We start from the raw sequence: 18,483 nt of genomic DNA, 5'->3' as shown, positions 1-18,483 counted from the left end.
CAAGAGTCAGATGCTTAACCGACTGAGCCACCCAAGCACCATCCCCTGCAAGGCTGTATTTGATTATTCCCAGTATACCATAACATTCTAGTTCTAGCTAGAGAGTTGGGCCCAAAGATTATATTAATCAGCTACAAGGCAACATTTAATAGATACTTTTCAGAATAACTTTTTTTTTGGGGGGGTGGGAGAGGGTTCATCTAGAAGAGTCTTTCCCATCTTTCAGAGAGGGATGACTATGGAAGTGTTGTCTTTTGCCCCGCAAGTGGAAGAAATGGATTTTGGAATGACACATTACTTTTCGTAGGTGTCAGGGGAAGTAGGTCACTTTATAGTATTTATCATAATATTTGAAAAAACTGACATTGAAAAATGAGAAGTTGAATATTGAGTAGTTCTTTGTCCAAAGACTGGAAATGGATTACTGAGATATTTTCTTCTGAGATAGACAATAGGTTTTTTTATATAGTTTCTTTTCTCCTGTTTCGCCGTGAGATAAATTTCAATTTAATAGTCAATTGTAGCTTCATAAAAGGTGTCATTTCGCCTTTACATATATTTTTTGGCTTCATTTATTGAAATATTTTTCCAGACATACTTGTATCCACAAGAAGGCTCTAACCCTTGTGCTCCAGAAACAATTGGAGAGATCAAGAGAGCCTTATCTTAGTAAGTAAAACAGGTGAACCTTTAAAAGTCTCCATTTGTCTTTAAAACTATTAAACAAAAGAGAAAAATCCAGTGCCCTCTAGAAATCAATAAAGAAAAAAGAATATCACAGAAGAGTTAGATTCCCTCTAAGCTAATGGAGGGGGAAATTACATGAATCAAAATGTTCATTTTGGAAACATAGGCATGGCATCCAGTGAGTGGTTCCTGATGCTCTCTCTCAGTTCAGAGCCAGTGGCCTCCTGTTGCAGGCGTATGAGGTCCTGACTGCAGGATTTAATGACTCCCATTTCTAAACTGCAGTTGTGGATAAACGTTTTCGAAAGAATTTGGAATGACATGATCTCAAAAATAAGCTGACACTCCATATGCAAATGTTAATGCAGTGCGTCATTGTTAACACCCAGCTCTTGAGCACATCCAGAGGATACCCCTGACCTCCAGGTATCAACCACACCTTCCTTGCCCCTGTAATCATTCCTTAATCCAAGACATGGCTCCTACATGGTGATTTCCATGGTGAGCCCATAAACTCATGGGGCATCTTCAGAGCCTGTGCACTGCTTGAAGGATTCTACACAGTCTGTATATGGAAACATGCTGTGTAAGGAGTATGAGAATTTTGGGGTCATAAAGAATGTGAGAGATCAACTATGGTACAGATCCAGAACTACTAGAACAGTGCGGAAGAAAGGTGGTCAGCTGACAAGGCACAGCTGGGTTTCCGTGGCCATGGTTGACAAGATGTCCTGCTCCCTCTTCCTTCCCCTCTTTCAGCCAGCAGTCTTGGGGCGCCTGGGTGGCTCAGTCTTTTAAGCATCTGAATTATGATTTCTGCTCAGCTCATGATCTCGGTTGTGAGATCCAGCCTCGAGTCAGGCTCCACATTCAGCAGGGAGTCTGCTTGAGAGAATGCTCTCTCGCCCTCTGCCCTCCCCCCCCTTACTTTCTTAATGTAGTCTACTCAATTATTCTTTCAGAGCTTAATAACTTAGGACAGTTTATCTTCAAACGTTTCTGCTGACTTCATGTTCTGTCTTTATGTTTTCTCTGTCCTCCTGTTCCTGTCTTCTTACTTTGAACATAGTAAATTAAATCTAGGCAATGAGAAACGTTTCAGAGAAACAGACTTATTGAAAAGGCACTTGACATTCACCTGCCGCACCCTCCCTCCCACTGCAGGTATCCCCTCTAAAATTTCTTAGACAGATGGTAAGCCTGTGTCTGCACAGACCCTTCCTGGGAGAAAAAGCTCACTCTTTACAAAAGAGTTAGTTCCAGTGTGGGATAGTTTTAACTGTTCGAAAATTCTTCCTTCAGTCAGTCTGCACGTTGCCTCTTCAGTCTCTGATGTTCCTCTGACGGTATTTCTCCAGCTCATCAAAAAGAACAGTGGCTAACAAGGACGGCCACCTGTGCTAAGGTAGATCCTAGCGCCATCTGCATGGCACAGGTGAGGAGCAAGAAGGCCAGGGAGGTGCCGGTGGTAAAGAGTGGAGCCAGGGTGGGAACCCCAGAACCTGGAGGATGCAGCCACCTGAGCCCCTTCTTCCCTCCTTGTTTACTTAGCCCATATGGTCCTCTGTAATCTGTTTCTCTCAGACGACTTTCCCCCACTCACCATTGGAATGGTTACAAGTTAGTATTCTCTGACTTTTGGTCTTTGGCTCTGCCCCCTTGCTGTTCTTCCTTAGAACCCAGACATCAAATCTCACCACCTTTTCTCTGAATTGTGCAGTCTGCTCGCTGGAATGTTGTGGATGCCACACTCATGTCAGTAGCCCCAGCACCTACAAAGGTGGCTGGCGTGGGGTCGGCGCTTGGTCGGTATTTGTCCCGTGATTGACTTCCTGCCTTTGTTGTTATATGCTCTGTGAATTCTGAGCTCTTTTTCCCTGGGGTCTCTGATTTCCCATTGGTAAACTTTAAATTCACGGGGAGAGTTGTTGATTCTTGTCACTATCAGGTTTTGCCTCTGTGGCAGTCTGTAATCTGTGCTAGAAGGTAGCTGCTGACTCACTGCGGTCTAGGAGCATTCTCGCAGCAACACCAGCAGCTTTCTGTGCATCTTGCAGCGTCTGCCCCATGCCCACCCACGGGCTCCGAGGGGTCCGTAACCTACCACCTTGACCCACAGCAGTGCTCCCCCCCGCCATTCCTTTAGAGCTGTCATCATTTAGACAACTGGCCCAGTGTCACAGGCCAGTAACAAGACGTCCCATCCAACCCTCCGACACATCTAAGCCGTTACTCGGCACCTGTGTTAAAGAGTGCGGTTCTCGTGTTTATTCCCGTTTTCAGTGCATTTGTGTGAAGTCTCTCTCCCGCATGGTGCGCATGTTTCTCTTTCTACTGTATCATTTCTGTCACCATACACATGTGCTGTCAATTCTACCATCTTAAAGAAAAAGAAAAAAAAGGAAAACAACGCCCTCTTGATCCCACTTCTCCAGCCGGCACCTCCTCTCAAAGCTCCTGAAACAAGCCGCCAGCACAGTCTCGTCTTTCTTCCAGTCTCTCCCCAGCAGACACTTGACCAAGCTCTTTCTACTGAAGTCAGCAGGTAATTTCCTCCTTGCTACATCCTTGTTCTCTTTTTCTTTTTAGCAGCTGTACTCACCAGACTATGTATTTTCTGTATTTCTCTTATTTATTGACATGTATGTGAGCGCCATGTGGCTCATTTTCTTCCCTGCTGGCCTCTAGTAGATGCTCAGTAAACATTTTCTGAATGAACGAGGAGGCTGCTGGTGCTTCCTGCATTCTAGACCTTCTGTGCCTATAAACTTGCCTAAACATGCCCCTTTACGGGGCAGCTCCCTTGAGGGCAGGGAGGCTATAGGAAGCTGTCTTTGTCCTAGTGAGTGGGTCTCCGTGGTCTGAAGGATTCATGCCCCTCTACAGGTAAGCCCAGAGGGGGGCTTGGGCTTCATCAGGACAGAGTCTGGTTGTTACCTCATCAGCTGATGACTAGCTTGTTATTTTTCCGGCGTTAAGAAGAACTTCTAATTTCCTTAGCAAGGTATTGGAATAATTACTTTCCACTAAGGAGGGTGAAGTGAAATTTTGAGATCCCCTCAGAGAACCGTACCAGCCCAAGCTTTTATTGTCAGTGCCACAAATTGGATTTACGGGGCCTCTTTTTCATATGTTATGAAGGCCATCTCGCCGGGTTTCAGAACATCCCTCCTGCCTCTCATTTCCCCTCACTGTTTCATTCTCTGGCACAAGCCAGCACCGCTCTCTGCGGTTTCTCCCCACAGCGGGGTCGCAGTTTCTGCTACCACTGCAGGAAGGAGGTTTTGTTATGAAAGCGGCCTGGGGCCTGGCATCACATAGGTTGGGGGTGGCAAGGAGGGTGCCTGCGCTGTTCTTTCCTCCCTTCCTTTTTGGCTCATGCCCAGACCCAGCCCCTCGTCCCTCCGTCCAGGGACAGATGTTTCCTTGACTGTTCAGAGCAATACAAGGGCACAGGCTGAGAATGCAGCCACCACCTGAGGTTGACAACAAGCTGACCGGCTTCAGGCAAGTCCCTTAAATGTTCTGAGTCTCAGTTTCCCCGCTAAGTGAGACCGCTAAGTGTTTCGCTAAGTGGGACAAATGATACCTATTGGGCAAGGCTGATAAGTATAAGGCATCCATCCCATCTAGCCTGAGGTCTGGCAGAGGAAAGGTAGCCCCCTCCCCTCCACAAATGGTTGTTGCCATATTTCTCTTTTTAGACTTAGGGATTATGCCTAAAATCAAAAGCCTGAGAGATCATGAAGCACTAAACACCAACAACCATGTTTTGGCACAAGCAAAACACAACTCTTATTAAAAAATAATGGAAAACTGGGCGCCTGGGTGGCTCAGTCGTTAAGCGTCTGCCTTCGGCTCGGGTCATGATCCCAGGGTCCTAGGATCGAGTCCCACATTGGGCTCCCTGCTCTGGGGAGTCTGCTTCTCCCTCTCCCTCTTCCCTTCCCCTCTGCTCTTGCTCACTCGCTCTCTCTCTCTCACATTGTAATGTGTATTTCAGAGTAAATATCCTTTTACCCCAAGGCGGATCCCTAGAAATTAAAAATATTTTCAGAAATGAAGTTTCGGTCTGTATTGCCAACCTTAATCTTTGTTATTGTATGTATGTGCTAGCACTGCCTGGAGTACAAGTTTACACAGCTAGAAGAAAAAGCAGTATGCAAAATGCAGATGCTTAGAATTGGTATCGGTGGAGTACTGGGGGCAGGGTGCCCAGAACCGCGCACAGCCCTGGATTCTGGCCGGGTTCACAGAGGCCACTCGCAAGTACTTACCCTCTACGCTCATACAGGGGCATCAGGCAGCCTTCCAGGGGTAATCGTGAGGATGGATGTGGGGACATTCTTAGCAGTATCTCCATGAACAACACACATTGCTATTAGAGTTCATAATCTGTGAGATCGTTGAGCCCCTGCAAGATCTTTAGGCTCCTGGTTTGCCTAACTAGGGGAGCCAGCTGACACTGAGACCCACGTTAACTAGCAAGTCTTCTAAAGCCTGTGATTTGAGTATACTAGTCTATAAAAAAGGACAGTTGTCCCTTGAACTCAAAATTCATTTAGAATTTGGCCTTGGCCTCCCACATTCTCACAGCTGAATGTAAAGCCACATAAAACTCTCTCTAGGAGAGGAGAGGATAGAAAGTGGGATAATTTTATGTTTGTTTGGAGAAGGCAGGCAGTCCTACTGGATTTTCATTAGGAATTCTAGTAGCCCTACTTTTTAATTACTTGTAGTTATTTTCATTAAGCAAGCCATTATATTGGCCAATGATTTTTGGTGCCGGCTACATCCTCAGCCTTGACTTCTATAATCTCAGGTGAAAGGCAGGGCTCCCCCACACCGGAACAAGTTGGTGGCCCTCTTGTAGCAACATTTTCTTTACCTTCAGCCAAGGAAGAATGTTGAACCAGAAATGTGATTTTTTTTTTTTCCCCTCTGATCCACTGTTTCGTTTTAATTGTCTTAAATAGGAGGAAGACATTTTAAAAGAAACCCATAACATTTTTAAATAATGGATTGACTTCAAACTGAAAATGAAGCATGTGAATATGTTTTCTAAATGACCTTGAGAATGACATTAAAGTAAAGAATCCATCATGGATTGAGATTTGACTTGCTATTTTTCTCTTACCAATTTTAGGTTTGATTTCATTTTTAATAATGACTTTATTATTTACTCTAGCCTGGTTCACTCACATAACTGTTTGCTTTGAAATTCGAAACCACATATTTTCTCTGTAACTCAAATAAAAATGGGGTCATGCGAATGACCTTTCAGACAGAAACTGCACAGTCCATCCACTTTGACAGAAATAGCGCGCGCGCGCACACACACACACTATCGCTTGAGAGTAATGGAATCATTTTAAGACAAAAGATCATTCAGTTACCGTAAAGCTTGAAATCTAATGACGGTGATTATCAATGCCAAGTTGTGGACACTGGGGACGAAATTTAATAACCGCTCACATTTACTGAGCAGACTTGGTGCCGAGTTCCACGTGAGCACTTTTCAGTGTATTACTTCTTGGAATTCCCACATCAGACCTAGGAAGTGAAGGAGTCATTATCCATAGATGAGGAAACTGAGGTACACTGAGCTTGAGTAATTTCCTGGAGTCGCAGACCTGCAAGTGGCCCAGCTGTGGAGTAAGTGCAGTTGACCTTGGCCCTGGAACCCGGGCTCTGAACTGAGGAGGGGCAGCGAGTCCAAGGGCAAACAGAAAACCTGAAGGCTATTATGTGGAGCCCTTTTGTTTTCTGCCCTGGATTCATGAGGGGTAAACAGGAAGTGTGTGTACTCTTTTTCCCGTGCCCTGAGAACTCATCTGGCCGAGTTCTCCTTTCCATCGCTGGGATGAAATCTCAGATGGGACCCATCGCCTCTTCAGTTAGTCTTAAATAATTGAAAGTTCTCAGATCAGTTTCAGGATGAAAGAGCCCAGTCCAGCGTTTGTCACGACCCAAACTCCAACCTCTCATCCGGTTTAAATGAGCTTCTCCCTCTTCTAGCTCAGGCCTGTGTTGGCTTGGAAGGGGAGGAGGAGGATTTGCTGTGGAGGAGGAGACTTAATAAACATTGTGGGTTTTTTCCCCTCCTTCCTTGCTCCAGCTCCTTTGCCACTCATTATTAGGTGTCCTTCGGACGTCTCCCGGTAGTAGGTCCTGTGAGGGTGTGCGAATATGCAGGGTAGGCAGAGTGCTAAGGGGAGGATGACAAGATTCCTCTCCTTGGCCCTGGGCATGGGGGATTTAAGAGCTGGCTCTCTCTGGGGGCTTTTGGGTTCCCTGGGGGCAGCCACACCCCCTCCCGCCGCTAGGGGGTGCTCACAGCCTTCCCCTCGGTGCAGGGCTGCTGGCTTCTTTCCGGGGTGAATCTGTGGGGGAATTCCTTTTACCATAACCCCAGACCACCTTTTCCCAAGTATATATGTGGACCTAGGAAACTCCTACCCCTGTACGCATGGAAACACAGCTTCCTCTCACCTATCTGAGACCAGGGTAGACATACATAGTCACTGTCCTACATCACAGCCCTGAGCAGAGACCTTGAGACTGCCCTTGCTACTGCTTTCCTGAGGCAAAGTTGTCTCCCATTCCCATCTTTGTTTGCCCACCTGACAGGAAGAAACACTGTGGGTAACAAATTGCAGGCCCTCCCCTCTTCCCCCCCCCCCCCCGTACTTGCTCGGCTCACAGCGCCACCTGGAGGATATTTCCATAACACAGTGCCTCCTGGGTTGTCAGAATAATTTTCGCACATTTATCAAAAGGCCGCAAGTTTCGTGCTGCCCCACCAGTGTATCCCAGCACATTATACTAGAGCCAGTGAGATAGATATCACTTCTTGGTCCATATCTAGGAAGTCGTTAGAAGCTAAGAGTTGGCCTCTCCCACATCTGTGCACTCATTCCAACATCTGTTTCTACCCTGCAGTTGTGTAGAATGGACGTTTCAGGAGAAACAGGGCTTAAAGAAAAAGTGGGGGGGCGCCTGGGTGGCTCAGTCGTTAAGCGTCTGCCTTAGGCTCAGGTCATGATCCCAGGGTCCTGGGATCGAATCCCACATCGGGCTCCCTGCTCGGCAGGAAGCCTGCTTCTCCCTCTCCCACTCCCCCTGCTTGTGTTCCTGCTCTCGCTATCTCTCTCTCTGTCAAATAAATAAATAAAATCTTAAAAAAAAAAAAAAGTGGGGAAGTAGTTTACCCAACATGTGGAAAATTGAAACAAAGTAATGGAAACCCAGGGCCAGGATTGCTTACTAAGTAACATATGAAGACCTCTAGCCAACTGAAAAAATAAGCTGAAAAAATGATGAGGATACTGGAATCAAAAGTTGAAATGTTATTAGGAAAAGCCCCTGGGGGGCGCCTGGGTGACTCAGTTGGTTAAGCGTCTGTCTTCAGCTCAAGTCATGAGGGATCAAGCCCTGCATCTCATCGGGCTCCCTGCTCAGCAGGGAACCTGCTTCTCCCTCTCCTACTCCCCCTGCTTGTGTTCTCTCTCTCCAATAAATAAACAAAAATCTTTGAAAAAGAAAAAGCCCCTGGCTTCCAAGAATATACAAAGTGATAGTCTGGTTGGCCAGATTATTTCACTTACAGCTTGAAGCGGATGCTGACGGCAACGCTGAGGTCAGTAGAGAAGATTCAGCTGCCAGAATTATAGATGAGCAGGATTCACCGGATGATAAAAGAGAGAACAAGGCACGTCATTAAGTAATTGAAAAAGTACAGGTCCTGAAAGGGCAGTGGTTTTGACTTAATGCTTCCAGATGGTTGGCCCTCTGATTTCTTAGTTTCTGTTCAATCAGTAGAGTGCAAATTCAGTCCATTTTTGGAAACATACTTTCACGACTTCCCCATTTACTTTTCCACTTTCGATATGTTCCTCTACTTTTGCATTGTTTGTAAATTATTTTTGCAGCATAAAAGAAATTAATACAAAGGAGTATGCACTCAGAAGGGAAGATGTTGAAAACGTGGCATATTCATTAAAATGGATAAATCAGTGTCTTCCAAGTGGAATAGTGTTGCTTCCTTTAGCCCCCAGAATTAAGCAATATTTATGAATACATTTTGCTTCTAAATATAATTTTTTTGTGGTAACCATGGTATTGTTAACTATGTGCGGTATGTATTAAGGAGGTGACAAATTTTGTGACACCCTGCTGGTTCAAAAATCATTGGCCACAGGGGTAAGGCCCGATGTGTGCGTGCACACAGCTAGTTTGCAGGGGCTGCTGTGGTGGGTTTGGCTCAGGCCTGACGTGCAAAAGAAGGAGTGATGGAAGAGAGTGTGTACTTCCCCACAAACCACTTCTCAGCGGTCATACCGGAAGCCCAGAGTCGTCCTCAACACACCCCCTCGCCCTCCACACCTGGTCCGTCTCCAAGTTCAGCCCAATGTACCTTGTCAGCATCTCTTGAAATCACCCATGCTTCTCTCCATCCCCAGAGACACCCTCCTCATAATTGTTGTGTGAACGAAAAGTGTCTGTGCCCTTATTGAACCTTCTCAAATCCTGCAAAGAGGTGGGTACTGTTATTATTCCCATTTTGGAGATGGAAAACTTAAGGCACAGGCAGGTACAGTAACATGCCCAAGGCTACTCAGCCTTTATGGGGCTGAATTCTCTGGTTGCTATTTCCATGCCCCCAAAGCTCCAGACTTTTATTCATTTACGAGACAAGAAAGCCTGGTTGGCTTTCCTCTGTGCCAGAGGTGTTTCAGCTCTAACCTGATGCTCGAAGAAACTAAGAAATCCAGACCCAAAGGCAGTTGCTCCGAGCCCTGCCCCCGTCTCCTTCCTCTGGACAGTTCTGACTAGCTCCTCTCCGCAGCCCCTCTGGCCCCTCTCTCCTGCTACCCATCCTCTGCTGCCGGGGGGATTTCTTAAAAATACCGATCTGACCATGTCACTGATGCTTCATTCCCCTTCAGTGTGCTCCCCGTACTCTGCCTCAAATCTGGAGTCCATCTGCCCCCACCTCGCCCAATGGGTCTCTGACTGATGTCCCCCTAGCACTCCGCACAAGCTACTGGCTGTCTTTGATGCTTCTGGATTGTACCATGAACTCGGTAGACAGCCACTTCAAGAGAGGATGGACCCACTTCCAGTGCCTTTATTCCAGATCCTCACTGCCCTTCATCTGACTGCTGAGAAGTGGTTTGTGGGGAAGTCCTTTGGGACAGGCCTGCCACATTTGTCAAGAACGAGCATTATTCAATTCATATTCATCATATGCATTTTGAATCTTTTTTTCTAAATTGTCATGACTTCCTGTTTCTTTACACCTGACACCTAATTGCTCCATCAACGGGTACTAACTGATTGAACACAGCCCATCATTCAGTGAGCACTCATATGTTGTGAGTGCATTTCTCTTATATTTGTAAGGAATTCAGAAGGTAACACTGTCCTGTGAAACTGTGCATTTTTACTTCACTGAAAAAGATGTTTCTCTGTGCTGAAATGGGAAAATGCAAGAATAGAGCTGTGAGAGTGACCCACCCCCCAGCAAGTTGGAGTTTGATGCTTTAAAGTCAGTAGCATAAATACTATTACAAAAAAAGTCAGAAAGTGACATGGCACAATTGTATACATATTGTCAGTGTTCTGTGATCAGACATGTTAGGAAATTAGAAAGATGTGTTCTTCGAGAACCCTTATTAACCTCAAAGGTAAACTGCTTCTTTTGTGATTTGCCTCCAAGAATGTTTGAACTGAAGACGTTTTCAAGCTCACCGAATTCAACAAGTTCAATTTTCATAGATAAGGTCACGTCGCTGAGATGTTCGGTGATTGGAATTTGAATTAGGCTCCCTCTTGACAGCAATATTACCACCTTTTCTGGGCCGTAAGGCATGTGGGAAATGGCCAGTCTTCACATATTTAAGAAACTTCGATGGGTGGGTCTAGGACTGTGTTCAATCCCGGGGTCCTTGCTCTAACTGCAGTGCTTTCTTCCTACTTAAAATTTAAAGACCAATTAGGCATTAACTGTCTCCTTCTTTTTACTTACCAGAAGCACTTGGCCCACAGCGTTTCACAAATTGAATTTTAAAATCGGGAGTTTCTGCAGAGATCTGGACTTGCTGCTTCCACAGTGAACGGGCAGTCCCCATAGCAGCCCTTAGCTGGAGGCCGCAGTCGCCCATGATCAGCCCTACCTCAGAGGTTGAGGCGCGTGGTACCTGGATTCTAGGAACTTTACCTTTAAGCATTTTTCGTATGAAGCATATGTTTCAAGGCTCATTTTCTCTCCTTAACTGCCTTCAGGGTTGCAAATGCTCTTAGTCCTAGCGCGCTGGGTCTCCCCAATGTCACGGTTCTAGTCTTTACCTAGCAGCCCCTGTGAGTAGCTGGCAGATTTGAAGGTAGGTTCAGGCCGCTTTGGTTTTACAAGTTTTGAATTCTCTGGTTGCTATTTCCGTGCCCCCAAAGCCCCAGACTTTTATTCATTTACGAGACAAGAAAGCCTGGTTGGCTTTCCTCTGTGCCAGAGGTGTTTCAGCTCTAACCTGATGCTTGCTGGACCGGCTTCCTGGGCATCACCTGGGATCTGCGAGAAACGCAGGAGCTCGGGCTCCACCCCAAACCTACTTCAGAACCCTGCGTTTCAAGGACATCCCCAGGGAGTCGCGGGCACATTCAAGTTGGAGAAACACTGCCAAAGTGAGTGGGAGTCACCGTTTGTTTCTGGGCCCTCTGTCCCTGGCTGGTATGCCGCTTCAGCCCTCCCCGGCCAGAGCAGGGCTCCCACACAGATAGCGTGACCCCTCTAGCCCCGATTCTCCATTGGGAAGGAGGCGGCAGGCCAGATCGCGGTGGAGTTCACGTGTGCCCTGGTTCAGCGGACCGTTTTGCACCTCGACTCTGCCAAGCTTTATTCTCCAGTTCATTTTAGACTTTCACAAAATGTTCGAATGGTTATTCAACGGGGTTGAATGTAGCCCAATAGTTTGCGAGTGTACCTTTCTCTCTCCCTCCGGCTTATATGTTCCCTCTTCTGAGCCATAAGTCAGGGATCAAGCAGGACTGTATAATGACTGTGGTTTGTGCAGTCCTATGCAGCTGAGAGCTGATTTTCCTTTCCTGGAGCAAGATGAGGAAATAGCAGCCTCTCCTGGCCACACCTGAGGCATCTGCCCAGGTGTCAGGGGCCGGTGACAGGGATGCATCAGCCGGGGCGAGGGGGGGGTCACGTGCCGTGGTGCTCCCTGAGCACAGTTCCTGGTTGTCACATTAATGACGTCGAGACATAGCCCCAGGTTTCCAGGTGTGTCACCTACCATGTGATTCGTCTTTTCATTCGTCTTTTCAACTGTACTTGGTCCACATCGTAACAAAGTCTACACTACAGAACTCTGGGAATATACATCTCTGTCCCAGTCCACACTGTTGAAGCATTGAAAAGTAAAAGGACAGAAGTTAGGGATTATAGAAGTACTAGAAGAAGGAGCAGCCTAAGGCACCTTCATTTTGTCTGAAGTTGGTATAGTTTGTTGGCTAAAACAGGTCCTCTAGCACCCGATCTGCTCCTACAGCATTGTCTTCTGCTTTCGATTCTTCCGGGAAGATGCTTTTTCTTGTCCTCTCCAGAGTTCAAATTAAAACTTTTAAACTCCGAACGCGGTCATGTGTAAATATCAGTGTGTTGAAAATTATTAGGGCAATTGGGAATGACAGAGGAGAGAGGGGAGGGGCGGAACAAAAAGGAAATGAAGTAGAAAGTGGTTACAATCACTGTCTTTCTCACATAATCCTTTCACACTGGTTTTGTTCTAGAAACTGCTCCCCAAGGTTAGATGGCTTGGAGCAAATGGGTGTGCCCACAGGAGCCCTTCTGAGGGCATCTGCCTCCATTTACCCATTTTCACGCCTTTTTTGGGGGAAGAAATCAAACAGTGTGAAAGCAGGCCAAGTGAGCTTCCTGAGGCATGCACCCTGGTAAATAAATAGACCAGTGTCCGTCAGTCTTGTGAGTTAAGAGTAACGATTCTTATTTAGGGTTCCAATGGACCCAGAACCCACTGTCACAGACGGGGCATGCTGCAAAGTTGGGTCGGTGGCAGTGTAGATATTTGGGCTTCTGGTCCTCATATGATGGAATTAGAAGGGAAGATAGTCATGCAGGCCACCGTGGGCTATAAAGCCAGTTCACATTAGATGATCAGGACAATTCATCATTCAGAGGATATTTTCCTAAGAACAGTAAATGCAGGAACCATGGTGCAGTCACGGGCCAATAGTCCCGGATGCCATTTTGAAATTGGAAATAGTTCATTCATTCTTAGCTCCTCAGAACCACATGATTTAGAGGGAGAAAGGATCTGGGGAATCTCATCCAAGCACTTCATATCACAGGTGATGAGAGGAGGCCCCAGGAGAAAGGGGTATGAGCTCTGTCACCTACCACCCACTGGGCCACCTTCCTGCTTGCCTTGCGGGAGGTTTGCTTTGGTCCTTAAGCACAAAGCTGATGGGCGCAAATCTCAGGCCTGTCCTTCACTCTGCCCCCAAATGTACTGCCACTGTCCCATCTCTGGACACATTTGGAAGCCCCAGATGTGAAGCTGGAGTGGAGTGGGTGGGGCAACCCTCTCTCAAGCGCTCTGGAAAGAACCAGTGGGGTTGCCTCTGAGCCCAGGCTCTGCTACCTGTTCTGGCTCTGAGCTTCTCAGTGAAGGGGTCCCCGGTTCACCTTCCCAGTCAGGTGGACCCAGGGTGGTGGATGAAGAAATGCAGAAAGCTCCGCCGAGAACTTGCTACTCCCCTCCGCCATTTCATTCAAAATTTGTTCAAAGAAACAGTCTCACTTAATCTTCATGAGAGGGGGGAAGGAGGTGGCTTTTTCAACTAAATTGAAGTATCATAATAGAACTGCACAATTAAAGGAAGTCATTATGTAGGAATTGCCTTGGGGCTTCTCAAATCTCGCATCGGAAAATATTTTTATTAGAACAAATGCTTTTGCAGATTGCCAAAATTGTCTTTTAACAAAACATGGTGATGGGTGTATTTGAGATTAAGGTGTTTTTTTTTTAAAGATTTTATTTATTTATTTGACAGAGAGAGACACAGCGAGAGAGGGAACACAAGTGGGGAGTGGGAGAGGGAGAAGCAGGCTTCCCGCGGAGCAGGGAGCCCGATGGATGAGGGGCTCTATCCAAGGACCCAGGGACCTGAGCTGAAGGCAGACGCTTAATGACTGAGCCACCCAGATGCCCCTGAGATTAAGTTTTTAAAAGATGATAAAGGAGAACAATCAGGCTTCCCTTCCCCCACCTCCAAGCTTGTTCTTAATAGACACTTCATTTTCTTACTATGAGAGCAGATGCTTTTATAGTAATACCACTCTATTTTATAAATTAGTTATTTGATGTTAGTTGAATACATTACCCTTAATATTCCTAATTACAACCAAAGATGCTGAAAAAGTCTGTAACCAGTTACTTTGGGATCCTGATGCCTTCAAAAATGTTCTCTGCCAGCAGTAACAGGCAGAGAGAGGAATTGTCCTTAGAAAAATGCTACATATATTGTGTCCTAAGTAGAAAGATGGCCTGTGGATTTATATTGGGAGTACTGATAAAGTTTCCTTATAGTGGTTTTGGTTGAGGGAGGGGGTGGTCAAATTGTTCAGAAAGCCATGAATAATTAACTGTTATACCAATTTTCTCTAACATATTTAGATATGATTGACCTCTTGAGATTGTATTCTTAGTTCCCTAGGGGATTTGGGGAAATACATACCACAGAGAAACTTTTGATTTCTGCTCATTAGATGTGAAAAATCATGGAGCACTCAAATTATCTAGTTACAAGGTTAATCTAGAGGTTTTTCTAGTTTTCTTGTTGAATTAAAAAAACAAGCTTGTAGTTAACAGGAGGAACTTTATACATAGTCTGTTTTCGGGAGAAAGTGTTTTCAAATATATTGGCTGGCAGAAGTTAAGATAACTGAAACACGCTTTTAAAATTTTTTTTCATCTTTGCTGCCAATCCGGTTTCTTGCCAACATTTTCAGTTCTTGAAGAGTTAAAGAAGTGCCTGTTTCAGATCTTACCGAGAGAGACATTGTTGGGTAGTAAGAAATTAGAAGTTTTGCCTCATTGAGAAAGAGACCTATTCTAATTCACCGCTGCCGGAGCCTAAAGCAGAGATACCGGATTCGTAGGGACCCAGGGCCGTTCAGTGAACTGGGAACGCGGCTCTGCCAAACCCGCATTTCCACGTTCAGCCAGGATTTCCTGGGTTTGATACAAGGAATGCCAGCCGGGCGTGATCGGGGGCGGATCTCACCCATGGGGACGTGGCTGCAAGAGCCCACGCGTGGGAAAGCTCAGCCCCTCTCCGTCCCCGAGCACCCGCGTCCGACTGCGGGCGCCAGGGCGCGCGGGCGGTCCGCGCTCCGGGACCCCGGGAATCGCGGCCCGGAAGCGGCCCGGCGGAGGCGGGGGCGCCGCGGGCTTTCTCTGTTGCTACAGCCGTGATGTCACTCGCCCATCCTAACCCGCGGTTGGTTGTTGTGTGTTTCAGCTCTGCCTGCAGTCGAGCACAAAGACCTGGAGGAGACTCCCACATCCTTCGGGGGAAGAAAGGAGGCAGCTAAGCAGATTAAAGGAACTTGTGGCTTGTGGCCTTTGGGAAAGGGGGAAAGTGAATTAGAGGCCCGGTGCGAGTTAATGAGCTGTGAGATGAGGCGCCGCTGCCGCTGCTGACACCCAGGTTCCAGGCTCCGTCCGCTGCCCTTTGTGCTTCATGTACATGTGTCTATTCAGCGCATCCGGAGGCGCCCAGACCAGAATCCAACACGGCTGCCGGGGAGAGACCACCCACCATGCCCACGGAGACCCTACAGACAGGTAGCATGGTGAAGCCGGTCAGCCCCGCGGGCACCTTCACCTCGGCGGTCCCCCTGCGCATCCTCAACAAAGGGCCCGACTACTTTCGCAGGCAGGCCGAGCCCAACCCCAAAAGACTCAGCGCCGTGGAGAGGCTGGAAGCGGACAAGGCCAAGTATGTCAAGAGTCAGGAGGTCATCAATGCCAAGCAGGAGCCCGTGAAGCCGGCCGTGCTGGCCAAGCCCCCCGTGTGCCCGGCCGCCAAGCGCGCCCTGGGCAGCCCCACGCTCCGGGTGTTCGGCAGCCACGCCAAGACCGAGAGTGGCGTGCAGAGGGAGAACCTGAAGCTCGAGATCCTGAAAAACATCATCAACAGCTCCGAGGGCTCCAGCTCGGGCTCGGGGCACAAGCACAGCTCCCGGAACTGGCCGCCCCACCGGCCAGACTCCACCGACCTGCATCGGCACTCCTTCGCCGAGTCCCTGAAGGTGTACCCCACGCAGGGCCGCGGCAGCCCGCAGGAAGGCGGCTCCCACGTGGGCAGGAGGCTCCTGGAGCAGTCGGCCGAGTCCTTTCTCCATGTCTCCCACAGCTCCTCGGACATCCGCAAAGTGACCAGTGTGAAGCCCCTAAAAGCGATCCCCTGCAGTAGCTCCGCCCCTCCTCTGCCTCCCAAACCCAAGGTCGCGGCCATGGCCACCGTGAAGTCCCCTGAAGCCGACCCGGGGGAACCAGCCTGCGGAGTCAGCCGGAGACCCTCGCTCCAGCGGTCTAAGTCGGACTTGAGTGACAGGTATTTCCGCGTGGACGCAGACGTGGAGAGGTTCTTCAACTACTGCGGACTGGACCCCGAAGAGCTGGAAAACCTTGGAATGGAAAACTTTGCAAGGGCTAATTCCGACATCATCTCCCTCAACTTCCGCAGCGCAAGCATGATCAGCTCAGACTGCGAACAGTCTCAGGACAGTAACAGTGACCTTAGAAATGATGACAGTGCCAATGACCGGGTGCCATATGGCATTTCTGCCATCGAAAGAAATGCTAGGATCATCAAGTGGTTATATAGCATCAAACAAGCTAGAGAGTCACAGAAGGTCTCCCACGTGTAAGACAAAGTGCGTGCAAAGGAGGGAGGGGTGGGTCTCTGTGCATCCGCAGTCGTGAAGGTTGTGAGGTCTCCTTGAAGTGTTGTGAGCTTCTCCACTCTCTTTGTGTTGCTTGTTGTGCAATGTTTCCAAGTTGCATGCCTGTCAACATGGGGACTGACCTGGCTTCCACGTGAACCATCGCTGCAGAGCCTGGCTGAACACAACGCCGTCTGCCAAGAGTTTCGGGCCAGAATCCGATTAGGGCTTCGATCTTAAGCAAAACTGTTTACACGAAAAACGGTATACAACTTCTTCAATATTTATGTGGTTCTTGTGTTTTTATATCCCGCGCTCTTGTGTCTTAATTAAAAGTTTTATCAACTGGCTTTTAAGTTGAGAGTAGAATCTTTTTGAAATAAAAAGCCAATTTGCCTACATGTGAGCCCGAAACAATGGGGAAAAAACCAGTGGGATCTGCTACCAAACAGATACAGTGACTGACCTAAGATAGAGAACCACGCTGGGTTTTCTGAGGAAGAAAGCGGTGAGCCTGATGTTAAATTAATCATTTGCATATTGGAATTCTCCTGCCACTTACTAAAGTGATGGTTGGGGCAACAGTGCTACGTTTTGTGTCCGATTAAGTGTGTAAATGTTGGTGCTCTGTGTAATACCCCAAGGAAAGACAATCAGAAACAATGAAGGTGATTAAATCTAGGAGTTTGGGGGTTGGGGGTTTTGTTGATGTTGTTCTCTGATTTGGGTTGATTCCGAAATTTCTACTATTAATCTTTTGACGGGAATGGCCATCCTAAAGCTGATACTAAATGTCTTAAAAAAAAAAAAAGTTGTTTGTTTTTTTGATCAAGAACTAGTTCTATGCTGACTCTCTTCCCTCTCTCCTTCCCTCCCTGTGTTGTTGATTTATTTGGGAGAGGCGGGTGGGGCTTGTGCGGGGGTGAGCTATCCGAAGACATGAACACAAATGGAAATACCAGCCATATCAGTATAGAGCCTCCCATTCAAAAGCGAATACCTTTCGTAGCCGAACCATATCTGAGCAGTGCGATCGTATTGTCTTGCATATGTTATTCTTCCAGGCTGTGGACCTTTGTTACAGCTCTAGGAAACTGTAGAAACATGATGCTTTTCCACCCTTTGGTCTCTAGTGCTGCATATCGACTCGTTCCCGTTTTCCCCAGTAACCTGTCTTGCAGGTGCCTCGTTAGCTGTGGACCAGCTGACGGTGGTGTGTGGTAGCCGAGAGGTAAAAACGTGTAGCGGTCTGCTGCATTGATCCGTACTCATGCTCTGAAGTTCTCAGCCGCACTACCTTAGACTTCATCAGCTAATGGGGAACTTTTTATGGTGTAAATGCTGTAAGACTTTGTACATACTTCAGTTGTTACGAAATCTTTAAGAAAAAAGAAAAAGTTACGCTAATAAATAGCTCTGGTGCAGGCACTAATGGTGGTGGTTTTTCTTTGCACCCGCCATGAAAAGTCTAACTTTGGACTGTGGGCCAGAAGCAGATTTTTGGTAGCCTCGAAGGAACATGTTTTCATTAAGTGACTTTCGCCATATCAGTTATTCTGAACAGCGATAGCAGTGTGCTTTTGCTAAAATAGTTTTGTCAAGGTTCCTAAAATATGCTGCTTCATCTTTACTTAGTTCACACTTGAGGTATTTTTACCTTTTCTTAAAACATAAGAATTTTTCACATCTTCCGCAAGACCTTCAGTTGTAAATATTTATGAGTTCTTACAGCGGAGACCTGCCTTTGAATGTTATTTGTACAAGCCCAACATCATTAGCATTACACGTGTTCATACATTTGTCCACTCATTCGTTCG

General features: G+C 47.1%; 1 protein-coding gene across 8 annotated transcripts in view; it reads left to right on the top strand.

Annotated features, from left to right (window-relative positions):
* FAM110B (family with sequence similarity 110 member B) overlaps positions 1-18,094 on the top strand; it is a 147,969-nt gene extending 129,875 nt beyond the window's left edge. For 7 of the 8 annotated variants that reach the window (XM_054512612.1, XM_045896524.1, XM_054512611.1 and 4 more), the window contains one exon: positions 15,238-18,094. In XM_054512612.1, the coding sequence (XP_054368587.1) occupies positions 15,539-16,651 (1,113 nt within the window). In that variant the 5' untranslated portion in view covers positions 15,238-15,538 and the 3' untranslated portion in view covers positions 16,652-18,094. Of the gene's footprint in view, positions 1-3,074; positions 3,734-15,237 lie in introns of those variants that run through there. The other variant, XR_010410701.1, reaches the window with a different exon arrangement.
* The last annotated feature ends 389 nt before the right edge of the window (positions 18,095-18,483 follow it).

The sequence above is a fragment of the Mirounga angustirostris genome, unplaced genomic scaffold (assembly GCF_029215605.1).
Source record: "Mirounga angustirostris isolate CCGP_5_RB_7025 unplaced genomic scaffold, mMirAng1.0.hap1 SCAF_4, whole genome shotgun sequence".
In the NCBI taxonomy this organism is placed as follows: domain Eukaryota; kingdom Metazoa; phylum Chordata; class Mammalia; order Carnivora; family Phocidae; genus Mirounga; species Mirounga angustirostris.
The sequence above is the reverse complement of the archived record's forward strand: the minus strand, read 5'-3'. Positions and strand labels throughout refer to the sequence as shown.